General features: G+C 44.8%; 1 protein-coding gene across 2 annotated transcripts in view; it reads right to left on the reverse strand.

The window, feature by feature from the left end:
- DPYSL5 (dihydropyrimidinase like 5) overlaps window positions 1-15322 on the reverse strand; it is a 95931-nt gene that overhangs the window by 50988 nt on the left and 29621 nt on the right. For both annotated transcript variants that reach the window (XM_087437029.1, XM_004418251.3), the window contains exon 2: window positions 620-884. In XM_087437029.1, coding sequence (XP_087293155.1) covers window positions 620-880 — 261 coding nt within the window. In that variant the 5' untranslated portion in view covers window positions 881-884. The remainder of the gene's footprint in view (window positions 1-619; window positions 885-15322) is intronic.

A 15322-nucleotide genomic window follows, 5' to 3' on the forward strand; every position in this document is an offset into this window, starting at 1 on the left:
AACATAGAGTAACTCAGGCCCAGCTCAATGGCTGTTAAATATTGTCCATGACAACTCCCTCTGAAAAGAGGACCCACTGCCAGTATTTTTCAAGCTGTTTTTAAAAATAATGAACAAACTAGGAGAGATAATAGAAGATAGCCAGCTATGTCTGTTTCATAATTTCTACTATTAAAATCCTCTAGAAGAGGCATATCTATTTTTCATCATCCCTGGGGAATTAATTTAGCTCATCATACATAAAGGAGTCCATCAGATCAACCTCCCACCCCCCACCACACATGTGCACAATAACAAACACTAGCTAATTCTCTTCTTCTTCTAGGTCTGTATTATGTGACATAAAAATACAAAAATAAAGTCAGTTCCTGGCCTGGGTACATAGGTAAGTGTAAGATCAGCAAAATAGGCCTAAATACCTCCGTTTCTAAAATCATGGAAATCCATGATATCTAGTCTGGAATTTCCTATTTTAGTGGCCACAGTGGCCCCCTTGAGAGCACCCTCCTCCTTTTGGCAACACAGTGGGAGCATCCTGTCCACACGAGTCTAGTTTGGAGTGGCGCCAGAAACAGAAGAAGCCAACAGGGAAAGCACCTTTAGCAAACAGGAGCATTACCTTGGTCCCGTGGTAGAAGTCATCCACGCACGTGGCATTCATGAAGGTCTGGTGGAAGTGGGTGCTGGTGTCGATGCCTCCAGGGATCACCAGTTTCCCAGTGGCATCAATCACCTTGGCCCCTCCGGGGATCATGAGCTCACGGCCCACCTGCTGGATGATGCCATTCTCAATGTAGACATCAGCCTCATGGGTGCAGTCATCGTTCACCACCTTGCCTCCCTTGATGAGAATCCGCACGCTGGCTGAATTGGCAAGCATGTTCCTACGGGAGGTGAGAGAAAGGCACCAGTCAAAGTCAAAGTCCCTTTTCACTGTAACCAAGGGCCCACCTCTTCCTATCAGATTCCAAACTCCATGGGCAGAGTAAGTGAGCAGGGATGGGGAGGAAGTTTCTCCACAGCCTGAGGACACTGGTCCTACAGCCAGCTGGGGTCAAAAGCCTCCCACTGACCTCACAGCGGGACTTATTGGGAATCACGACATAGTGGCAGTAAGGGTGAAGCTGGGGCCCAAAGAAACATCAATTTTTACATTCTCAAAATGTTTTTTTTTTTTAGCAGGAGCTGTGCTCTGAAAAGCCCCCTCTCCCTTTTTATTTTTGGTGAGGAAGATTGTCCCTGAGCTAACATCTGTTGTCAATCTTCCTCTTTTTGCTTGAGGAAGATTGTCCCTGAGCTAACATCTGTGCCAGTCCTCCTCCATTTTGTATGTGGGATGCTGCCACAGCATGGCTCAATGAGCGGCGTAGGTCCATACCTGGGAACCGAACCTGGGAAACCCAGGCCACCAAAGTAGAGCATGTGAACTTAATCACTAGGCCACCAGGCTGGCCCCTGAAGCATTTTTATATCTACTGTCTCATTTTATTCCTGAAACAACCCTAAGAGTGGCATTTTATAGATGAGAAAGCTGAAATTGCCAAGTAAGGAATTTATGGCTACTAAGTGGCTGAGTTGAACCCAGATGTCTTGTATGACCAATGTCCCCACTACACCACATGGTCCTGAAGATATCAGAGGCTCCTGGGGCTTGTCTTCGAGAGCCAAATTCTCCAAGCCTCACAGCTGTTTAATTCATGTCATTCTTCAGATGGATTCTGCTTCAGTTCACCCTCATGTGTTTGCCTCAAGAAGTCACTACCACACTGAAGCTCCACAGCTGGCTGTACATTAATAAGCTCATCTGAGGAGCTTCTGAAAAGCACCTACATTCAACCCCACCTACAGAGATTCAGCTTTATTTGGTCCAGATTGGGTCCCCAGGATCAATATTTTTAAAAGCTAGAGAACTCGACCATATGCTTAGAGAAGGATTAATGCCAATCTCTTCCAGAAATTAGAAAAGAAGGAAACCTTCCCAACTCATTTTATGAAGCCAGTATTACCCTGATACCAAAGCCAGACAAAGACAGTACAAAAAAAGAAAACTATAGAGTAACATCCATCATGAATATAGATACAAAAATTCTTAACAAAACATTGGCAAATAGAATTCAGCAATATGTAAAAAGAATTATACATCGTGCAAGTGGGATTTATTCCAGGGACGCCAGGCTGGTTCAATATTTGAAAATCAATCAATGTAATCCACCATATTAATAGGCTAAAGAAGAAAAACCACATAATCATATCAATTGATGCAGAAAAAGCACTTGACAAAATTCAACACCCATTCACGATAAAAATTCTCAGAAAAGTAGGAATAGAAGTTAACCTCCTCAACTTGATAAAGAACATCTACAAAAAACCTAAGCAAAAATCAGACTTAATGATTAAAGATTGAATGCTCTCCCCCTACTATTGGGAACAAGGCAGGAATCTCCACTATTACCACTGCTGTTCAACAAAGGGAGTTCTAGCCAGCACTATAAGGAAAGAAAACGAAATAAAAGGCATATAGATGAAAAAGGAAAAAATAAAACTGTCTCTATTTGCAGAGTATATGATGATCTATGTAGAAAATCCCAAAGAATCTACAAAAAATCTCTTAGAACAAATAAGTGAGTTCAGCAAGAATGCTAGATACAAGATCAACATACAAAAAGCTATGGATTTTCTATATACTAGCAATGAACATATGTACACACAAAAAAATTACTTAGGTATAAATCTAATAAAACATATACAGGATTTATATGCTAAAAACTACAAAATGCTAATGAAAGAAATCAACAAAGATCTAAATAAGTGGAGAGATATACCACATTCATAGATTGGAAGACTCAACATAGTAAAGGTGTCAATTTTCCCCAAAACGATATACATGTTTAACGCAGTTCCTATCAAAAATAAAATTAAAAATCTTTTGTAGACAGAGGCAAGATTATTTTCAAAATTTATGTGGAATGGCAAAGGAAGTAGAATAGCTAAAACAATTTTGTCAAGGAAGAATAAAGTGAGAGGGATCAGTTTACTTGATTTCAACTTACTACATAGCTATAGTAATCAAGATTATGTGGTATGGGTGGAGGAATAGACACATAGACCAATGGAACAGAACAGAGATCCAGAAATAGCCCCACACAAGTATGGTCAACTGATTTTTTTGTGTGTGTGTGAGGAAAATCAGCCCTGAGCTAACATCCATGCCAATCCTCCTCTTTTTGCTGAGGAAGACCGGCCCTAAGCTAACATCCATTGCCAATCCTCTTCCTTTTTTTCCCCAAAGCCCCAGTAGATAGTTGTATGTCACAGTTGCACATCCTTCTAGTTGCTGTATGTGGGACGCCGTCTCAGCATGGCCGCACAAGCGGTGTGTCGGTGTGCACCCGGGATCGAACCCAGGACGCCAGCAGCGGAGTGTGCACACCCAACCGCTAAGCCATGGGGCCAGCCCCTGGTCAACTGATTTTTGACAAAGGTGCAAAAGCAATTCAATGGAGGGAGGACAGTTTTTTCAACAAATGATGTTGGAGCAATTGGATATCCATAGGCAAAAAATGAACCTTGACTTAATCCTCAGACCTTATACAAAAATTACCTCAAAATGGATCATACACTGAGTGGCCACATTTGACACCACTAACTATTCCTTTCCTCTTGGAACTCCCTTCTCTTAGCATTAAATGAGGCCATGCAGTAGAGGGCAACAAGGACCACAGGAGATCTTGACCGCTGCTTTGGGGATGAGTGGGTCTTTGATGAACTGTGGTTGAAGGCAAGTTTGCGGGAAGTGCACTTACAGCCGTCAAGATCTTTGTGAATAAAAGAAGCCCCGAAATGGCCTGAGGAGCATGGCTGAGGGAAGGAATCAATTTTAGAACAAGGGAGACCTAAGATTTTTCAGGCAGTGAGGAAGGAGTCAAAGGAAAGAGACTAAAGTTGTAAAAGCCTAAGGGATTATTTGTGATATTTATTAAGGTCTTGAAGGAGCATGGAATGATGGCCATCGTTAATGTAAAGGCCTCAACCAGCCAGGTCCTCATCTGTCAATTCGCATGGTTTATTTGATTTGATCCTCCCAACAACCCTATGAGGAAGGTATTATTATGGCCACCTCACAGAAGAGGAAACAGACTTAGAAAGGTCAAAGGCTTATAGGAAGGATATATGTGAAGACGCAGAAGAGATGGGAATATAAGGGAGTTTGCATTCTTTCTGCTCTGAAAAGCTGAAGGCTGAGAGCTCCTGGGAGCAGTAAAGGTGCGTGGATGCGAGCAGAGTGTGGGAGATGTGGAGGAGCCACTGCTGAAGGGAACTTGAGATGTGAAACGGGAGTGTACAGAGGAAAAGGGGTCAGTGCTGAGGGCAGTTCAGGCAGCCGTGGTCACAGCGAGTTAATTAGAATTCTGTCCTGGGAGCACACTTTGGTTGGATCTGCAACTCTCTTGACCCTTAGGTATATGAACAAAAAATATTTTCATTTAGACTTAGGAAGAAAAGGACAAACTCTCACCAGGGAGAGGGAGACTACACTATTGCAGTGTCTCCCTGGGCTCAAATGAAGCCCTTTGTACTCAGTTCACTTCTCATTCTTGGACCCAATTCAATTGTCCCCTCTTCTGAGAAGGCTTCCCTGACTCTATCCGCACCTTCATAGACTTCATGGCCCTGGAGCCTATCTCCACCTCTGGACTAGGGTCCTCAAAGGCAAAATTGTATCAATGATTTTCATTTCTGCCTCTCCCCATCTCCAGCATCCAGTACAAGATACTCAAAACTGGTGAGTAAATGAATGAATGGCCGCATCTACTTGCTGCTTTCTAACACACTCAAAATGGTTTAAAGCAATGAGTGTCAGGCCAATTCCATATTTGTTTTCTGGGATATATGGCAACTCTATGTCCAGGATAATGCTCAACTTTTGTCCCTTTTCCAATACAGTAAATCACTGTGAACAGAGCAAAGGAAGCAACATATTTTCTCTGATCCTCGTCATTTCATTTTACCTGCCACCAGGCAAGTTACGGGAAGGCTGTGTCCCAGGATGAAAAGGCCTTGGAATCTGTTTGAAGGAATACCTCTTGTACGGAAATAAGTCAGATATCTGGAGAGCTTAGCCTGCTCTCCTAGACACAGTTGGTTAAGCAGTTGGTTTGGTTTTTTGCCAAGTTGACCAGGCTGGAGTGCCTGGAGTCTCAACACTGAGCAAGTTTTGCAGTGCCTATTCAGCCTCCACCACCAGGTTCTCCTGTTGTTAGGAGAGGCTGGACCTTTGGGTGCTGCTGCTGGGAAATAGACAGGTGGTTGGGAGGGAGCCCCGTTCCCTTATGCAGCAACAGTTGTTCCCCATGAACATCTGTTCCTTCCAGGTATCATTCCCACCTCTGGGGAGAAGGGGCCCCTCCCCTAGCGTGGAAGGCACTGAGCAGAGAGGCAGTGGGGAGGAGTCAGGTTGGAGAGATAGGAAGGTGGGGACAGTTATAGCCACAAGCCTATTGTCTGAAGCTGGGTTGAAGCTGAACATGTTTGAGGAGACCTTTTGTCCTAAAATCTGAAAACTGGAGTTTTAACTTAATACACAATATTCAAGAAATGAGTTTGGTTCTCAGGTGATGGACACAGCCACTCTGGCCAGAGGAAGCCCAGAAAGCCTGAGAGATGTGGTCTCTCTCTTGTTACAAAGCCAAGGCCAGGTGTGACCATGAAAGGAGAGATGCAAGTTCTCAGTTTGCATGGGAAGAGGGAAAAGATGATGGTGGTAAGAGTTGCTGAAAGAAGACGTACACCTAATTCTCTGTGCAAATATACAATCCTCACCTTTTAATGTAGCTTTAAGAGGAAAAATAGGAATATTTATGCTAGGAAATTGCTGCATAGTCATTATGTCAATGTTGTAAATGAGAATATTGATTTCCTTATTAATCCAGAACACATGTTCATAGCAGACACCTGGAGGGTGGAGAACCTGGAAGGGTGATGTGATAAATGATTGACTGGGGATTCTTGTCTGAGCTTTGATGCTGGAATCAAAGCCAAGGGTGTGTTCTTTAATAGAAATAAGAGCAACAGCTGACACTCAGTGCCTGGCACTTCATGTGCATTTAACCCACACAGCAACTCCGAGAAGTAGGAACAAGGCAGGAATACTAGTGCATTATAAGAGGAAGAAACAGACGTTTTGAAAATAACAGGTAGCACATCAAAGGTCACACAACTCCAGAGGAAGGAGGGGCTTCATATCCAGGTCTGTCTGATCTAAACGAAAGGTTATCAGAAGTAACTCTGGGCAGAAGAGTTACAGGTGATTTTTACGTTCTTCAGAGTTTTCTCTATTTTCAAACCATATATAATAAACTCGTACGCCTTTTATAATCTAAAAAGTTAGGGGCTGGCCCCATGGCTTAGCGGTTAGGTGCATGCGCTCTGCTACTGGCGGCCCGGGTTCGGATCCTGGGCACGCACCGATGCACCGCTTGTCCGGACATGCTGAGGCAGCGTCCCACATACAGCAACTAGAAGGATGTGCAATTATGACATACAACTATCTACTGGGGCCTTGGGGAGAAAAAGGGAAAAAAAAGGAGGAGGATTGGTAATAGATGTTAGCTCAGGGCTGGTCTTCCTTGGCAAAAAGAGGAAGACTGGCACAGATGTTAGCTCAGGGCTGATTTTCCTCAAAAAAAAAAAAAAAAAAGTTATATTAAAAAGCTTTTTTTGTAAGCTAAAAAGAAGCCAGAAGGAATCCCGTGTGACTCTTCATTCAGGTCCAGCAGGCTCAGTCCCTCCCTCTGCATCCTTTCTGGGAGAAGAAAGAGGGAGGGAGAGATGGAGCTGTTGTAACACTTAATCCTTTCTCTAGAACCCCTGGGCTGCCTCCATGATTCAATCTGTCTTTTTCCACTTCCTTGTTGGAAATCTCTGAAGGCTAACCTGGCTCTGAAGAGGCTGGGCTCCCCTGAATCTTACTGGGGAGTTCTGGAACTTCTCTGGTCTGGGGATCCCATTTACACGGGACTGGGCAAATCCTAGCATCCACCTAGACTGGACTCCTCAGACTACCTCAGAGGGAACTCACTCTCAGAACCTGGAGGACCCTATTACTAACATTAACAATTAGTGAACACCTACTCTGTCCTGGGCCCTTCACTAAGCCCATCATACACATGATCTTGTTTGATCCTTACAACGCCTGGAGACAGGTGCCCTTATTGCCCCTATTTTTACCATGAGATGGCTGAGGCTTAGAAAAGTTAAAGGAGCTTCCTCAAGGTCACACAGCTAGTTGGTAACAGAGTAGGGATTGAAAGGCAGACAGTTGTCTAGAGCTGTTATGGACTGAATGCTTGTGTCTTCCCAAAATTCATATGCTGAAGCCCTAACCTCCAGTGTGGCTGTATTTGGAGATGGGACCTCTAAGGAAGTTTTTAGGGTTAAATGAGGTCATAAGGGTGGGGCCCTGATCCCACAGGATTAGTGTCCTTATAAGAAGAGACACCAGAGGGCTCGATTCACACCCCCCACAATCTAGTGCCATGTATAGGCACAGAAAAAAGGCCATGTGAGGATACAGTGGCAGCCATCTACCAGCCAGGAAGAGAGTTCCCATCAGAAACCAATCATGCTGGCACCGTGACCTTGGACTTCCAGCTTCTAGAACTGTGAGAAAATAAATTCCTGTTGTTTAAGCTACCTAGTCTGCTATTTTGTTATGGCAGCCTGAGCAGACTAATAAAAGAGCCTACACTCTTAGTCATGAACCATACTGCCAGTATGGAAGGGGAGTGACCCAGACCCTGGATCTTAAGCTGTCTGGTAGAGCCACTTCAGTGTACGCTGTGAGCTCCATCCCAACCCTCTGGCAGACTCCCAGCTTCAGACTACCTGCAAACCTTCAGGCTTCTGGGGTTACCACGGCCTCAGAACACTCTAGGCCTGCACTGCTGTGTTTGGATAATATCATAGCATGGTTGCTTAACACACTCCCTGCCTGTGGTGCTTTTGGAGAACATCTTTTTAAAACGAACATCTGTGTGCACTAACGTCTTCTGTAACTTCACTCCTTGCCAATGTCAAGCACGGGAGACAACTCTGAAGAACACAAGGGCCTTGCTCTCAAGAAATTCAGTCTGGTGGGCAGGAGAGACACAAATAATTGCATTACTAAGTGACTAAAGTGTAAAGGGGACACTTCTTCCCTAAAAACCTTAAAACTAACTTAACAGGGGCTGGCCCCATGGCTTAGCGGTTAAGTGCGCACGCTCCACTGCTGGCGGCCCAGGTTCGGATCCCGGGCGCGCACCGCTTCTCCGGCCATGCTGAGGCCGCGTCACACATACAGCAACTAGAAGGATGTGCAGCTATGACATATACTATCTGCTGGGGCTTTGGGGGAAAAATAAATAAATAAAATTAAAAAACAAAACAAAACTAAGCACTCTTTCTTTAAAAAAAAACAAAAAAAAAACCCTAACAACAGATATTGGTTTAAACTGGGTGTCTCTCACCGTGTACCAGAGACCAGAGCTGTGAATGGGTGAGACTAGCTGTTTGGCGATGGGAGAAATGTCTTGTTACACCAGTATCCTCCTCACACATTTCTACATTACTAAATTGTCTACCTCCCTCCTCGCCCCGCTCACTGTTGATGGTTGACATTCACTAAGCTTCTCACCTCCCCCAGTAACCTCATTAGCACCTCATTCCTACACTTTCTCTGCTCGTCTTTGCTAAACTAAACAAAGGATTCTGGCATCTTTTTCAACAGTGAGCCTGCTGTCTGTGTGTGTATGAATGTGTGGACACGATGGAGTGAACAGACTGGGTGAGTGGGGAAAATATCTTGGGCCTCTTAGGAAAGTCCCTCAAAATGGAAAAGATTAGAGCACAATTGTTGAAATGTGCTTAAGCATCACAAATGCCACTGGCTATGACTGTCTTTCCCTCTGCTCTGGCTGGGGCAGCATATTCAGAGAACATTCTTGTCAGTGGTTGGGGTCTAGAGAAGGTCAGTATCAGTTTTACTAATTTATGATGCTTCAAGTCACCCATTTTATTCCAAAACACAATAAGTGTGTAGACAGACCCAATATCTGGCTTACTGTATTCTACGGACTGAGTGTATGCTCCCAAATTCATATGCCCTCTAATCCCAATGTGATGGTATTTGGAGGTGGGGCCTTTGGGAGGTAATTAGGTCATGAGGGTGCAGCCCTCATAAATCAGATTAGTGCCCTTATAAGAAGAGACATGAGAATGGATGGACCTAGAAGGTGTTATGCTAAGTGAAATAAGCCAGGCAGAGAGAGAAGAATACCATATGATTTCACTTATGTGTGGAATCTAAAAAAAGCAAAACAAATGAACAAACAAAACAAAACAGAAACAGACTGATAGATATGGAGAACAAACTGGTGGTTATCAGAGGGGAGAGGGGTGGGCAGAGGGGTAGGGAGAAGGGTGAAATAGGTGATGGGGATAAGACGTACAAACTTCCAGTCATAAAATAAATAAGTCATGGGGATGTAATGTACAGCATAGGGAATATAGTCAACAATATTGTAATAACTTTGTATTGATGAGAGATGGTAACTAATCTTACCAGGGTGATCATTTTGTAATGTAAATAAATGTTGAATCACTACATTGTACACCTGAAACTAATACAATATTGTATGTCAACTATGCTTCAAAACAAAAAAAGAAGAAACACAAAATCTCTCTCTCTGCCATATGAAGACACAGAGGGAAGGCGGCCGTGTGCAAGCCAGGAAAAGAGTCCTCACCAGGAACTGAATTGGCCAGACTTCTCAGCCTTCAGAACTGTGAGGAATGGATTTCTGTTGTTAATGACACTCAGTCTACGGTATTGTTATTATAGCGCCTGTGCTGACTAAGATACTACAGTAGACAGAAATAAACAGTAATCAAATCATCATTAAGTAACAACTGGGCCGTAAAATAAATGTCACCTCCTTTAAAGACTTCTGGCTGTATCCCACATTCCCATTTGTTTAACCGAAAACTTAACCAGCTATTTTGTCTATGTGAATGGAAAAATTCAAACCACATGTCTGTCCTCCTAGGCAGAAATGGCAAAAAAATGCCAGATAGTTAAATGCTATCAGAAAGAATAAATCAGAAGTATGTAATTCTAGAGCTGCAAAGATTCATCAAGTCTACCCTGACTTTCCCTCCAGTCCCTGGACTTTACCAACAGTGACCTTGAATCGAAGGGTATCAGTCCAGGATTAACAGGTGATGTTATGCTGCAAATATGGGGATCTTAAGAATTCTACAGTTTATTCAGGGAAGCAATGATGCTTTCCACAGCAAGATAGTGGATATCTTTGATATGCCAAGATTTATCAAACTGTACACAGCTTGTATCCCCCAACTTCCTGATTCTGTAGCATGGATTCCTTATGTTCCTGAACTAGTGCTGGGTTAGAGCTAAAGTGATGTGCAAGCTGGAGAAACAGGGACTTCTCAGTGGGGGGGGGAACAACACTATAACCTGGGAGTGCAGGCTTTCATGAGAAAGCCTCTTTGTGTTTAAAATAGTAACAATTATTGCTATCCATTATCCAATAACTATCTTGCTGGAGAACAGAAAATTTCCTGCGCCACCCACTCTCCTGCCTTTTTCACTGCTGTTGAGCAGTTCCAATGCAGAACTGCACAGGTGGCATCTTGCCAAGCGGGCAGTCAAGGTTATGGCAGCTGCTGCTTCTCGTTCATGAAATGCACACGCTCCACACTCCGAAGAAGATGCACAGCGTTAGTCCTGCCAAGGAAATGCCAACCCTGACACTCTCTCTTGGAATTGCCTGCTTCTGTCATCACCTTGCACAGTTCCCCCATGCCTGCAAGGAGGTGTGAGACAAGGAGAGCCTGCACAGTCTGTCCTGCGCAGCTGCCTCCTGCCAGCAGCTCAGCTGGAGGACACCAGGGGACTTTGGGGCTCGGTACAGACACATGGGGTGGCCCTTCTTGGTGCAAAGGGGACCCTTCTTGCATAAAGACCTTAAAATTAACTTGATAGGTATTGGTTTAAGACAGGTATTTCTTTTTTAATAGGCTTAAGGCTTAAGACTCACATTTCCTCTTTTGGTAGAATACACAGAAAAATGTGTGATTTTACAGATAATCAGTCACTGTGATATCAAGAAACATGCAGGACGAGAGCTACACAACTGCCCTGTGACATACAGGCTCTGTGGCATTTAAGCCAATCCTCACGGCAGCCCAGGGTGGTAAGTGGAGGGGTAGGTGAAGCCAGCATGGTCATCAGGCACACAGTGGATGACGTGGCTTTCCCCTTGCTCCAAGCAGGTAACATTTGCTAACAGATCTAACGGAAATATATGGCAGTGGTTTGGAAAAGAAAATGAAAACACGTAGCTATTTTCCTTGTGATCAGCACACAGAAAAGGGAAACAGAACAGTGGGAGAGCCGTCCCTCAAGGGGGTGGAGGTGCCTGCACTTACAGCGTCTGTCCTGAGATGATGCTAGAAAGGGATTCTCTGAGTTGAAAAATGAGAACAAATTAAAGGTTCAACAGGACATGAAAGCCAAGAACGGATGTTTGAGTGGGAAACAGCTAAGGGTTCAAGTTAATAAATTTAATTTTTTAATAGATTGCTTTCTAAATAGTAAAGCACTAAACAATTCTTAACTAATATTAAAGCACAGTATAATTTTATAATTAATTCTTAATTGGCTTGATCAACTCGAGTAGATTTAAAGTAATATTTATAACATACATGTAAAGTATACAGAAAAATGTCACAAACACCTCTGAACTCATCATTATCATCATTGAAGTCCCTGCACCTCTTTTGTCCCACCCCACATCCCTCCCCAGACATAACCACTTCCCTAGACAATCTGTATGAACTAATGACTAATAACAATTAGGTGACAAGTAAACGAACAAAGACAAGATCACGGTTGTTCCCACCCCATGACCACCTCTCCCCACATCCCATAATCACACTTCACCTATCTCTTCACCACCTAGTTCTCTGCTTTCCACGGTAAGCAGGAACCTGAGACCCTATTCTATGCTAATAACGAGGGAGTGAGGGCATGTTAGCATTGTCCAAATGCCCACTGGACCATTCCACTGAAACGCTCCACAGGCAGCACACACTCAACCTGTCCCAAACCAACTGCACCATCCCCAATCACTCACCCAGAAACCTGCAAATCTCCCTAGATTCCTCTCCAACCGAGGCCAGTGTCAGTGCCCTGGACGGCTGGTCTGAGTGGTGGGCCTGATTTTGGTTACCTGGGAGTTTTGTACAAGATATTGAGGGATTCTGAAATTGAACCCAGCTGAGGGGGGAGGAACTGGGGAAGGTAAAGGGGCAGGTCCTCTATCTTTCTTCTGGGGCTCAGGCGTCTCCAGGGCCTACTGGAGACCTGGAGACCAGAGACCTGGACAGGAAGAAGGGCCGGTCAGGCCGAGGGGTAGCACATGGAGGGCAGAGAGGCTGCGGACAATGTTACACCCACCCTGAAACAGTGGATCCTTCCTCTGGTAGCCATAAACGATTTCTGCACCTAATTGGTCAGTCAGGAGGCCTTCAATGCCCCAATGCCCCTGTTTCATTAACCCAGGGCTGGGCAGGATCAAGCCTATGGATGGCAGGCGTCATTGTGGGTGGAGGCTGGCCCACGGTGCTTGTAAGTGGGGACCACGTGTACAAGACCTTGAAGCATCTGCATCTGGAATACTGTCACTACCTTTGTCACCACTTGGCAGGGAAGGTAGAATGGGACAAGGTAGGTTAGGAAAGGGCAAGACTAAGATGAGAGCCCAGCACCAGGGCCGCCTCTTCAGGGCAGTAAGAGGAAAGGGAGGCAAAGATGACCCAAATCTGTCCCTGTGATGGGCGTGAATGTGGTGAACAAGGACTTGTTCCTGAAAAAGCATAAAAAAACAAGCTCAGGACAAAGGAGCTGCTCCTAGTGAAGCCCAAGAGGTGGGCCTGGCTTCTGGGAAGGCAGATATAAATCCAAGGGGGTGAGTCCTTAACAGGTTAAGATCAAGTAAGAGGTTTTAATCCCGTGGGTTCATCTGACCGGGCCTCGCCCAGCATGGCTGGGCTTAATGAGCGAGCACCATCAGTGCACAGAGGGCAAAAGCGAAATTCCAAAGGATTAGCCGTGAGAGGGTGGTAAGAAATGGAGCTGCAGACCACCTGTTCAACAAGATTAGCTGTGAGAGAACCAGGGCAGTTGTCGGAAGGCAAAGTGGAGAGTGGGTGCGAGCGGGCGCGTCGTCGGGACGGGACAGGCTCCCCCACGTGTTGACGCACGTGTGTGCCCACGTGGGCATCCCAGCCCAAGCATGCACGGTCTTAGGCATCTGGGCAAAAACATAGCTCGTCTTAAGGGCTCACTTCCTGAGGTCAGGAGGCGTTTCATTTGAGGCTCGGGGAGGCCGAGCACCAGCAAATACCAGTAAATATGAGCAGATCCCCCTTCCCCGAGCCCAGCTCCTCCAGGGCCCTGGAAGAATGGCAGAGGGAGGCGTGCACACACTGGAGACAAGAATTCCTGCTCCTGACTGAGGCTTCAGCCAGAGAACACCAGGCTTTTCATGACCAGGAGAGTCACCATCACCACCACAATCCTCTCCGCGGCCGACCCTCTGGCAGATTCCCCAGCCCTGCTGTGCTTTCCATGCTCTCGCCAGCTGTCTTCAGGCCCCAGCAATAATTCCATCAACTCCCTTGGAAGGACAGCAACTGCAGCTCCAGGGCTTCCAGAGGCCCACAGAGTGGCTGCTTACTAGAACGCCAGCCAAAGGATGGAGGGGGCCAGCGCCCACTGCCAGAAAAGGGAGGGCCAAGACTCTTCTCAGTCTGAGGCCTACACTCTCAGGTGGTGGGTGGGCAAGTCACAAACAGGGAAAAGAATGAATTTGCTTAACTATAAAAGTCTCACAAACCTGTGCTACCTGATAAAGTCTAAATTTGGGATAGAAAATGAGCGGAAATATAAAACTTCTACTTTTTTCTCTTTTATTTTTTTTTGTGAGGAGGACCAGCCCTGAGCTAACATCCAAGCCAATCCTCTTCTCTTTTTTTTGCTGAGGAAGACTGGCCCTGGGCTAATATCCATGCCCATCTTCCTCTACTTTATATGGGACGGCGCCACAGCATGGCTTGACAAGCGGTGCGTCGGTGCGCGCCCGGGATCCAAACCAGTGAACCCCGGGCCACGACAGTGGAGGGCCCGCACTTAACTGCTTGCGCCACCGGGCCAGCCCCTGCTTTTTTCTCTTTTAAACTGAAAATTAGTATGAACTAACTACAGCCATATACAACATCTTGCAAACAATAATTGAGGGAAAGAAGCAAGACACAAAATAGTAGATATGATATGATTCCATTCATATAACGTTCAAAAATAGGTAAAAGTGAATTATAGTGTTTAGGCATATCGTGGTGGAACCATGAAGAAAAACCAAGGAAATGATGATCAGAAAAGTCAGGGTAGTGGTTGTCTCCCAGGGAGGGTGGGGGGCTAGGTTCGGGAAGGGGCACATGGTTGGGGAGGCTCTGTAAGAGCTGCAAATATTCTAGTCTTTTACTTGGGTGGGAGCTACACAGGTGTTTGCTTTAAATTGCTCTTTAAACTGTACATATATTTTCTGTGCTCCTCTGTATGTATCTCATAAAACATTAAAAAGAAAAAAAATTCTTACGCCAGTATACAAAAATGCTGTCAGGCATTATTACAACCATGTAAAATAGGCACACACAAAACAGACCAGATGAAATAAACAACAAGGCTTGTGTTATGGGATTATAGGTGATTTTCCCCCTCTAATTTTTCAAACTTTCTATATAATATTATCTTACTTTTCTAATGAAGACTAAATATGATAATTTAAAGCACATAAAGACTTTATATTGTTTGAAAAAAAAAATTGAAATAAGGTGAAAAACTTTCCCTCTTCCTTTCAGGAAGCCTTGCTGTCATCTTGCCACCTTCTGGAAGATTTCCTAAAAGGACTGAGCTTTAGAGCAAACCAATCTCCTTCCTTCTTTTGACTCTAAAATAGATTTCAGAAGGGCACAAGATTTTTCTTTGTGATATAAAGCTCTTTCAGAGAGGTAACAGATATTTCATCTCGTGCTTAAAATGCATTTCCAGCTCTCTCTCCCAAATGCAATGCTTTTACCTGCCACTGACTTTACATATTATAATGCTTCCGTCCAATCAATGACATCCCCCTCCTGTGCCTGCTTCTGACAGCTGCCTTCTCATGGACCTGGCTCATCTCCATCACTGAGGCAAACAGAT

This window comes from Ceratotherium simum, chromosome 11 (assembly GCF_057802395.1).
Source record: "Ceratotherium simum simum isolate JZ-2026a chromosome 11, ASM5780239v1, whole genome shotgun sequence".
NCBI classification, from domain to species: Eukaryota; Metazoa; Chordata; class Mammalia; order Perissodactyla; family Rhinocerotidae; genus Ceratotherium; species Ceratotherium simum.